We start from the raw sequence: 11,232 nt of genomic DNA, 5'->3' as shown, positions 1-11,232 counted from the left end.
ACTGTGAGGACATTAAGGTACTGTTCTGGTCCACTGTCAGGACATTAAGGTACTGTTCTGGTCCACTGTCAGGACATTAAGGTACTGTTCTGGTCACAAAGAAATGTCGAGTCAAGCTAGAAGCCCTTTTAGAAAAAGAATCCCGCGTTTTTCACCAACACTTTCCGATGATGTAATCTACCTAAAACCGGCCGTAAATCCGCAGTCTTTATGTGCATAGAAAAGGTTTAAGAAGACATTTGTAGAATCTGATCTCAGTCCTGAAGTAATAACTCAAATTATACCACAGGTCGTTTGGAGGAAGCAATCTGATTGGTTGAAACTTCAGTGATGCTTGCGGAACTCGACTACGTCTCGTTCCTGACTGCATCACTGTCGTGGCAATAATCACGTTAAACCACACCCTCTGGTGTAATATTGCTTAACTGTGTGTGATGTTTGTGCCCTCCCCCAACCCCTCCCCCTCCCCCTCCCCCTACAGGCCAACCTGATCCAGGCAGACATAGAGAGTGCCATGCTGGACGCCAAAGGAGGGAAGGTGAAGAGGAGGCCGGACGCTCTGAGGTCAGTGTTTACATACATACATACATACATACATACACATACACATACACACACACATACATACATACATACATGACTGGCCGACTTTCAAACACGCTGATGCCATTCATTCAAATAGGCTAATGTGGTCTTCTATTTTTTATATAGGGCTAATCCCCCCCCCCTCACACCGACAGTCAGACTGACTCAAAGGAGCTCCGTAACAAAAACAATTTCAATAGGCCTATACTGCAGACATTACTACACTAAACAACGTTGGATTCGTACAGTGCAGAATGCAGATAAGTGTATGTTCTTATTATAATTGTGAGTTTGTTTTTTAACATGCAGCGCGAGTCCGCAAGAGCCGATCTACAAGCTCACAACGCGTTGCACTGCGAGTAGAAAGCTGTCAAGTGAGCAGCGCAATCGCGCATGCTAGAAATATCCTAATAAATAAATAAAAAGGTGTCGGGCTTGCAGGGGCAGTTTCTGTATGGGACTCTAGGCTAACCTGCCTCTAGAATGCATGCATTTAGGCATACAAGTGATACTTGGCTTTTATATAAGCTATCATTTTTTTATGTGCTGACCAATGTTTTGGACACATGCCTACATATTTTATCTGAGATTTGGGGACTTTTAATTGAGTCAGCATGAAGACTAAAGCCTTCTGAATAAATCTACGCAAGCAGTACACGACCCTCTGAGCTGTGGCAGCGGTGGCCGAACGGATAGCGGCGCGGTCTAGATACCGGAAGGTTCCCAGTTCGAATCAGCCGTCCGACACGTTAAAATTACCACCGCTGAAATGCCCTTGAACAAGGCATCAACCACTACGATGAAATGTGTTCTATGAGCAGGGCCTGGCTGGAAACAAGTTCTTGAGCTTAGCCCAGATACCCTGGGTAAATATAGATTTCATTTCATTTCATTTCAGCTGGCGCAGCTTTTAGCGGAGTTTCCGACCAAACAACGTTACCGTCAAGTTCACGTTCAAGTTCATGAATTCCCACGTAATGTGGGAATCCACGTAAATGCCTGTCCGCTCACGCTCCGCTCACGTAACGTCACTTTATGAGCGTAAACGCCGTTGTGAATGAGGACCATAGGGTTTAACCCTGTGAGAACCACTGACATAGAAACATGGGGTTTAACCCTGTGAGAACCACTGATATAGAAACATGAGGTTTAACCCTGTGAGAACCACTGATATAGAAACATGGGGTTTAACCCTGTGAGAACCACTGATATAGAAACATGGGGTTTAACCCTGTGAGAACCACTGACATAGATTTATGATTTAGAAGACATTTGTAGAATTGACATCAGGCAGATAACTGTTAAAGTGGTGTAAAATATTTAGGGTCCCCTAAAGCATCTATATGGCTTAACCATTCTGGGCGGGAACCCCTTTTGGTGTTAGCATTATGTTATGCTTTAGCTATTGAAAAATAGCAGATCTACAAGCTCGTAGATCTGCTATTTTTGAAAAATCAAAGAACGACTGACATAGAAACATAGCTTTTTCAGAAAACTGTCAGGATGTAGAAGACATTTTTAGAATCTGATCTCAGGTCAGAATGGGTTAAAGACCTCATGATGTATCTAAACTTGGAGAAAATTAAATTTAACTTGAGGGGAACACCAGGACAATGTGACCAGGTATGGATGGGGCCCTATGATTAAACATGACCAGGTATGGATGGGGCCCTATGATTAAACATGACCAGGTATGGATGGGGCCCTATGATTAAACATGACCAGGTATGGATGGGGCCCTATGATTAAACATGACCAGGTATGGATGGGGCCCTATGATTAAACATATAACTGAGCTAAAGACGCTACAGGAGACAACCATCAACTCCACAGGTTGACAAGCTCTAAAAAATATAATAACAAAATAAAAATGTATGTATACCATATGTGCCACGAGGAAGTGCCAGGAGGGATAGCGAGATGCATCATAACTATTATTATTTTTTATTTTTGTTTGTTTGTAATTGTATGTTTTTTTGGTCGTATGTTGCACGTTGTATGTTGGACCAAGGGTGGGGGGGGGGGGGGGGGGGGTGTAAGAGCACAAAGGGAAAAAAGAAAAAAATGTACTTTTGACATTAATTGGATTATACTGTACCTGTTTGTACCTCATTTTGTCAAAAGCAATAAATAAAAGGTTAAAAAAGTGGTGTAAAAGCTGTGAGGCAACATTCTAAATGGTTTTAAATCTCTCTCTCTCTCTCTCTCTCTCTCTCTCTCAGGATGATCCTGAAGAGCGACGGGGTGATCCCGCCTCCCCCCGCCTCCCCCGCCCCCGAGCCCCCCCCCTCCAGCGTGGGGGGGGTGGACGTGAAGGGCCGCGTGGCCGCCTGGTCGGCCTGGGCCAGCGAGCAGCAGGACTGTGAGTCCATTTGGTTCTCGTCCAGGGGAGAAGAACCAAACCCCTCTCCCATTGTTTATGTTGTGTTTTAGTTTCCAAGATGGCCGCAGCACCAGTAGGGGGTGACCAAACATTTTGTTTGATGGGGGGGTGTTCAGACACAAGTCAGGTGTCTTGAATGCAGCCCAGTAAGGGCATTATGTGCTGCGAAACTAAACACAATATAAACAGTGGGAGAGGGGCGGGGCCGAGAGGAGAGGGGCGGGGCTGAGAAAGGCCCTTTTTGTTTTACATAACACCAGGGTTACTGTGTTTCATCAGATAGTTACGACAGACAGACAGACAGACAGACAGACAGACAGACAGGCATTTCATCAGATAGTTCCAGACAGACAGACAGACAGACAGACAGACAGACAGGCATTTCATCAGATAGTTCCAGGCAGACAGGCAGACAGACAGACAGACAGACAGGCATTTCATCAGATAGTTACAGGCAGACAGACAGACAGACAGGCATTTCATCAGATAGTTCCAGGCAGACAGACAGGCAGACAGACAGACAGACAGGCATTTCATCAGATAGTTCCAGGCAGACAGACAGACAGGCATTTCATCAGATAGTTCCAGGCAGACAGACAGGCAGACAGACAGACAGGCATTTCATCAGATAGTTCCAGACAGACAGACAGACAGACAGACATACAGGCAGACAGACAGGCATTTCATCAGATAGTTCCAGACAGACAGGCAGACAGACAGACAGGCATTTCATCAGATAGTTCCAGACAGACAGACAGGCAGACAGGCATTTCATCAGATAGTTCCAGACAGACAGGCAGACAGACAGACAGGCATTTCATCAGATAGTTCCAGACAGACAGACAGGCAGACAGACAGACAGGCATTTCATCAGATAGTTCCAGACAGACAGGCAGACAGACAGACAGGCATTTCATCAGATAGTTCCAGACAGACAGGCAGACAGACAGACAGGCATTTCATCAGATAGTTCCAGACAGACAGACAGGCAGACAGACAGACAGGCATTTCATCAGATAGTTCCAGACAGACAGACAGGCAGACAGACAGACAGACAGGCATTTCATCAGATAGTTCCAGACAGACAGACATACAGGCTGACAGACAGGCATTTCATCAGATAGTTCCAGACAGACAGACAGACAGTGTGTCAGACAGACAGGCATTTCATCAGATAGTTACAGACAGGCAGACAGACAGGCATTTCATCAGATAGTTACAGACAGGCAGACAGACAGGCATTTCATCAGATAGTTCCAGACAGACAGACAGACAGACAGTGTGTCAGACAGACAGGCTGATGTGTCGTCCTGTCTCTCTGTCACCAGACAACGATCAGAGGCCGTACGCGGAGGAGGGGGTGTGTCCAGAGATGATCGCCGCGCGGGTGGACCGCGACGTGGTGAGTTCTGGCCTTGACCTCTGACCTTTGGACCGCGACGTGGTGAGTTCTGGCCTTGACCTCTGACCTTTGGACGTGACATGGTGAGTTGTGGCCTTGACCTCTGACCTTTGGACCGTGACGTGGTGAGTTGTGGCCTTGACCTCTGACCTTTGGACCGTGACGTGGTGAGTTGTGGCCTTGACCTCTGACCTTTGGACCGTGACGTGGTGAGTTGAGGCCTTGACCTCTGACCTTTGGACCGTGACGTGGTGAGTTGAGGCCTTGACCTCTGACCTTTGGATCGTGACATGGTGAGTTGAGGCCTTGACCTCTGACCTTTGAACCGTGACATGGTGAGTTGAGGCCTTGACCTCTGACCTTTGGACCGTGACGTGGTGAGTTGAGGCCTTGACCTCTGACCTTTGGACCGCGACGTGGTGAGTTGTGCTTGACCTCTGACCTTTGGACCGCGACGTGGTGAGTTGTGCTTGACCTCTGACCTTTGGACTGTGACATGGTGAGTTGTGCTTGACCTCTGACCTTTGTACCGCGACCTTCGTGGACCGCGACGTGAAGAGCTTAGTATATCCATCAGGTCAAAACCACGGAGAGCTCCCTGGATCAGGAGAGACGTGTCGTCCAGACTGCAAGCACCTTAACCCTTGATGTTCTCATTCTCATGTTCTCATGGGTTATTCCTTGATGTTCTCGTTCTCATGGGTTAACCCTTGATGTTCTCATTCTCATGTTCTCATGGGTTAACCCTTGATGTTCTCATTCCCGTCACAGAGCAGGGGCTCCTCCACGTGTTTCTGTTCATTTCCAGACGGTGTTGTTTCCGTCGACTAAAACGAAAAATGATCGTCGACTACCTTTTTTTCACCGACGAAAACTACATGGAAACTAAATGAAAACTACATGGAAACTAAATGAAAACTACATGGAAACTAAATGAAAACTACATGGAAACTAAATGAAAACTAAGCTATGACTAAAACTAAAGACTAAATATACTGACTGAATAAAAACTAGACTAACATGTGAGGAAGGGACTAGTGGACAAGAGATCCACTAGGAAGGGACTAGTGGACAAGAGATCCATTATAAGCAGTGTTGGGCGCGTTACTTTAAAAAAGTAATTAGTTATAGTTACTAGTTACTTCTCCAAAAAAGTAACTGAGTTAGTAACTGAATTACTCTATTGTAAAAGTAACTAGTTACTAGGAAAAGTAACTATTTGCGTAAAAAAGTTGTAATATGTCAAAGAATTTGGATTGTTTTTGGGAGCAGGTTTCACAAGCCAGGTGCATAGAGTAGAACAGCATAGACAGGTAGGCCTACTTACAACTTACACATAATAAGTTATTATGTGTTTATTTCTCCCTCAAATGGCAAAGGTTATTATTAATAACCTTTGCCATTTGAGGGAGAAATAAACTTCAACTTCAATATATGTATTGCAAGTCCAGTTTTTAAGTCTCAATATGTTGAAATAAAAGTAAGTAACCTATTTTCCATTCAGTGACAGTTGTGCTAGTCAAAATGCTTCCTTAATTTGGTTTAAAACTTTACAGAGCAACATGTTCACATACATTTGTCAACTATAAAGAAAAACACTGGACTACACTACAGTGCTTTTAGTGTAAATTAAAGAAAAACTGTCTAAGTTACAACTTCAGACAAGACAACTGGTATTCAGGGCCGCATTTAGGGTGCGAATTGTGCCGCGCTAGGCAGCGTTTTTTGTTTTTTTTTGGAAGAAAAAAAAGAAACACTTTCCATTTCAGAGTCGAGATAAAATAGGCAGGGGCGGTTATTAGCGCTACGCACGACGGCTAGAGGCCCCGAGAGTTCTCTCTGAAAACATGTCGTTCCGTCGAAGTTGATAAGCTACGGTCGGTTTGGGGCCGGGCAGCCCCCGAGGGGAGCCTCCGACGGCCACGCGTCGCCTCCTCCTCCAAACTGGCGTCACTTCATCCTCCCGTTAAGCTGGAGTCTACGGTCGTGCAATTTGTCTCCGCTCGGTCAATGGAACGAAACAAAAACAAACTCTGCATCTGCCGTGCACGCTTGCGCTGCAGAATTAGAGCAGATCTGCAAGCTCACAATGCGTCGCAGTGCGACGCGTTGTGAGTTTGTAGATCGGCCGCACCACCGCGCAACGCAGTCGAATTATACACACAATGGAACCAAACAAAAACAAACTCAACACATGTAGGCTAGTTTCGTGCAGATCCGCTCACAAACAAAACGACTAGTCACTCGAGTGAAGTGAAAAGGTAGGCTATGTCATGTGACTGTCATATAGGACTGTGTGTGGACAGAAAAAAGGTTTTATTTCAAATAATTAGTCACGCATGGACCGACGACCGCTCTCTTTTTTTCTAACCGTGTCATGTTTGCAGCAAGAGGAGCAGCAGCCCCAGCCTGTAGTAGCGCACGCGCACACACACACACACACACACACACACACACACACACACACATACACACACACACACTGTCAGCCAGCCCGTGGTAACAGAAAGCTTGACATAGTAACGGAGCACATTTCATTGTCAGTAACGGTGTTGTAACGATGGAAATTGTAATTAATTAGATTACCCGTTACTGGAAAAAATAACGACGTTAGGTAACGCCGTTTGTTTAAACGCCGTTATGCCCAACACTGATTATAAGACATTTTTGGTTTCATGCTGAAAATAGCCGATCTACAAGCTCACAACGCGTCGCAGTGAGCTTGTAGATCGGCTATTTTCAGCAAGTGTAAAACCAGCCATCACGACGGCATCAAGGCCCGCCAAAACACATTTTAGTCGACTAAATCAACATTTTAGTCGACTAAAATGTGACTAAAACTAAATGAAGTTTCAGTCCAAAGACTATGACTAAAACTAAAATAGAAATTTGCTGCCAAAAACAACACAATACTAGTGTTAGGAGCCTCGACCAATCATTACTGTCGTTTGTTTGATGAAGTTTAATCATTGGATAAAGTCACCTTGGTTGGCTTATCATCAGCCAATCAGAGTCAATATTTGATTAAAAAAAAAATAGAAATGTGTTGCACGAGAAGTTAAAACAAAGGTTACACATGTCTGGTAGCTCGGGTTCAACACACGCACGCACGCACGCACGCACGCACGCACGCACGCACGCACTAAACATAAAAAAAAAAAATCTGTAAGAATATATATTCAAAGATTTGAGCCACATTTTCACGATTTTTCAAAAATAGCAGACCTACAAGCTCGTAGCGCGCCACTTGGTGGCGCGCTATGAGCTTGTAGATCTGCTATTTTTCAATAGCTAAAGCATAACATAATGCTAACACCAAAAGGGGTTCCCGCCCAGAATGGATTAAAACACCAAAAGGGGTTCCCGCCCAGAATGGGTTAAAACAAGAGAGAAGATTATCAATGTTGTCGTTTTGCTGTTTTCTCTTCTCTTGCAGCAAATCCTCAACCACATCCTGGACGACATCGAGTTCTTGGTGACGAGCCTCCAGAAGGCAGCCGAGGCGTACCACCAGCTGTCCCGACGGAAGAAGACCAAGAAGGGCAAGAAGAAGAGTCCAGGAGGTGAGGAGAGTCCTGGGACTCTGGAAACTACCCCCTATACCAGGGTTCCCCAATTCATTTTCCTCAAGGGCCATATTTTGACTAGGGTACCAGGCTGGGGGCCGAGTCCGCACGCGCGGTCGGCTAGTTGAATAGTGGACTAGTGGCTTAAAGCCCTAGAACTACTGTGTTTAAAATTAATTCTGAAAACCTTATGTTTCTATGTCAGTCGTTCAAACATTTTCATGTCAAGTTCGTGTTGTTTTCCTAAAAATTCCATTCAAATCATCTGTTTTTTTTCATCTGAAACATTTTCTAATTATGAATGCAGTCATACTTCATCTCTGCCTATTTGTTTTGGGTCATAGTGACCCCGTCCCCCTCCCTCCCCCCTCGGGAGTGGACTTCACACCTCCAGGCGGGCCAGGCAGGATTTGGTAAAACCTTAGAAATATTGCGTGAATTAAAGCCCGTCTGTCGTGGGGAAAAACGCTGATCCTTGTCCTTTTTTTTGTCTGGCCTGCCAAAGAAAACAACAGACAGATTATTTACAACTTGTCCAAAATGCGGCAGCCAGAGTTTTAACTAAAACTAAGATGGCTTCACTGCATTAAGGCTTCCGGTTGTTTTTAGGGTTGACTTTAAAATTATTCTACTCAATGGTCTGGCACTGTTCTGTCTTTCATGTTAACTCCTTGAAACCCGAGAACGAGATCCCGATATTTGATAAATCACCTGTTTTTAGCATCACGGAAGAAACAGTATGGCTCATAATATGCACCAAAATGCAATATTCGGACGAAACTAAGGGGTCGTCCGAATATTGCATTTTCGGTTGAAAGATAATTGTGGCCGTGTCTGGCCTCGATCGTCACCATGAGCGACCCATCGCCTCGCTGTTTGTGATGTCATTTTTCATTTTTCTAAACTATACGGATCCCCCCCCCCCATCTAAGGAGTTAATATAAGTTGCTTCATGTCAACACATGTGCCATTCACACTTCTGTCCACCAGAGGGAGTTCTAACGCTGCGATCGAGGCCTCCGGGCGAGGACGAGTTTGTCGACTGCCTGCAGAAGTTTAAGCACGCCTTCAATCTGCTGGTGAGGTTACACTCATTCCTGTTACCTCATCATTTCTGTTACCTCATTATTTATGCTACCTTCAACCTGTTGGTGAGGTTACACTCATTCCTGTTACCTCATTATTTATGCTACCTTCAACCTGTTGGTGAGGTTACACTCATTCCTGTTACCTCATTATTTATGTTACCTCATTATGCATGCTACCTTCAACCTGCTGGGGAGGTTACACTCATTCCTGTTACCTCATTATTTATGCTACCTTCAACCTGTTGGTGAGGTTACACTCATTCCTGTTACCTCATTATTTATGCTACCTTCAACCTGTTGGTGAGGTTACACTCATTCCTGTTACCTCGTTATTTATGCTACCTTCAACCTGCTGGTGAGGTTACACTCATTCCTGTTACCTCATCAATTATGTTACCTCATCATTTCTGTTACCTTCAACCTGCTGTTGAACTCACAGGAGTCTTCATCAGGACAGGTATCTGACAGCTTGTAGATCTGCTATTTTCAGCATGCAACTAATTGTAAACTGACTTATACTGGATCTCTTGTCCATTCATTTAGTTTCCATGTAGTTTTCATCCGTGGAAAAAGGTAGTCGACAAACATTTTTCGTCTTAGTTTTAGTCGACGAAAACAGCACTGATCCACCTTCTCCTCATTTTGACACCTTTTTGAGTCCTCGGATCGCTGCCTTTTCTTTTTTTGTGTGTGTGTGTGTGTGTGTGTGTGTGTGTGTGTGTGTGTGTGTGTGTGTGTGTGTGTGTGTGTGTGTGTGTGTGTGTGTGTGTGTGTGTGTGTGTGTGTGTGTGTGTGTGTGTGTGTGTGTGTGTGTGTGTGTGTGTGTGTGTGTGTGTGTTGACTCACAGTAGCATATTGTAGTCACTGTAGAGACTAGCCAGCTGCTAAATGCCTAAATAAATTATGAATTGTATTGTCAAGCTGCTGGTGTGTGTGTGTGTGTGTGTGTGTGTGTGTGTGTGTGTGTGTGTGTGTGTGTGTGTGTGTGTGTGTGTGTGTGTGTGTGTGTGTGTGTGTGTGTGTGTGTGTGTGTGTGTGTGTGCAATGCTCGTAATGCTAATGTCCTGGTGTTTTGCTGCCACCTACAGGCCAAACTCAGCGACCACATCCAGAACCCAAGTGCTCTTGACCTGCTGCACTTCCTGTTCACTCCACTGAGGATGGTAGGTGTCTTCTGATTGGTTGGTTGATTGATTGATTGGTTGATTGGTTGTTTAATTGAACATTGTATTAACAGATTGTAGAATGGCTACAGTTAAAACCAGAAAAAACACTATTTTTTAGACTTGTTTACTTGTTTCCATAAGGGTCCTCGATTTTCAATTCATCAGAACATTTCAAGACGTACAAATATTTCACTTCTATGCAAAATAAAAATCATCAAATACAGTTAGAAAAAAAAACTGCTGATCAACTAACCGGTTAATCCGTCGATAAGGTTATCAATGATCAATATCGCCTGTGGTGGTTCCTCGGCTGACTGTGTGTGTGCGTGTGTGCGTGTGTGTGCGTGTGCGTGTGTGCATGTGTGCGCTCGCTCCCCAGGTGATCCAGACCTCCAGCGTGGAGCTAGCTCGTAGCGTGGTGGTTCCTCTGCTGACCAGAGAGACGGTCCAGTTCCTCCAGAACTCACTCACTGCCGAGGAGAAGCACGTCTGGACGGCCCTGAGCGACGGATGGACCCGATGCAGGTGAGATGTGTTTACCTAAAACACCCTGGACAACGCTCCACACGTCCCTAAAACACCCTGGACAACGCTCCACGCGTCCCAGACTCTTCTCCCTTCTCTAAAACACCCTGGACAACGCTCCACACGTCCCAGACTCTTCTCCCTAACCTTAGCCAGAAGGGAGAATAGTCTGGGAAGTGTGGAGCGTTGTCCAGGGCGTTTTAGAGAAGGGAGAATGGGACGTGTGGAGCTTTTGTAAAACACATGTTTTGATATTACTCCTCCAGATTCTGTCCAAAAATCTCACAAATCGTTACACAGTATCTCTATGGTCATGTGCTCAAGTCGGATCTGTCACATATTTCATATTCCATCCTAATTGGCTATAATTGGCTTTCACAGTTTGCAAGATTGCCCCGTTTTGAACAAAAGCCTCAAATCATGAACGCAGCATGCAATTTACGTGAAATCTTTCACACATTTTCTTACTAGGCTGAGGAATATATCCCACCCTTTTCACATTGGCCTGTTATAGCGC

The 11,232-nt window shown here is 45.0% G+C and overlaps 1 protein-coding gene across 8 annotated transcripts in view; it reads left to right on the top strand.

The window, feature by feature from the left end:
* Nucleotides 1–11,232, top strand: part of eps8a (EGFR pathway substrate 8a, signaling adaptor) — a 69,145-nt gene that overhangs the window by 7,522 nt on the left and 50,391 nt on the right. For all 8 annotated transcript variants that reach the window (XM_079531182.1, XM_079531184.1, XM_079531187.1 and 5 more), the window contains 7 exons: nucleotides 482–564; nucleotides 2,808–2,947; nucleotides 4,297–4,370; nucleotides 7,807–7,933; nucleotides 8,927–9,015; nucleotides 10,113–10,187; nucleotides 10,570–10,715. In XM_079531182.1, the coding sequence (XP_079387308.1) occupies nucleotides 482–564; nucleotides 2,808–2,947; nucleotides 4,297–4,370; nucleotides 7,807–7,933; nucleotides 8,927–9,015; nucleotides 10,113–10,187; nucleotides 10,570–10,715 (734 nt within the window). The remainder of the gene's footprint in view (nucleotides 1–481; nucleotides 565–2,807; nucleotides 2,948–4,296; nucleotides 4,371–7,806; nucleotides 7,934–8,926; nucleotides 9,016–10,112; nucleotides 10,188–10,569; nucleotides 10,716–11,232) is intronic.

This window comes from Electrona antarctica (assembly GCF_951216825.1).
Source record: "Electrona antarctica genome assembly, contig: scaffold_58, whole genome shotgun sequence".
Taxonomy (NCBI): domain Eukaryota; kingdom Metazoa; phylum Chordata; class Actinopteri; order Myctophiformes; family Myctophidae; genus Electrona; species Electrona antarctica.
This window is presented reverse-complemented; position numbering and strand designations above follow the sequence as displayed.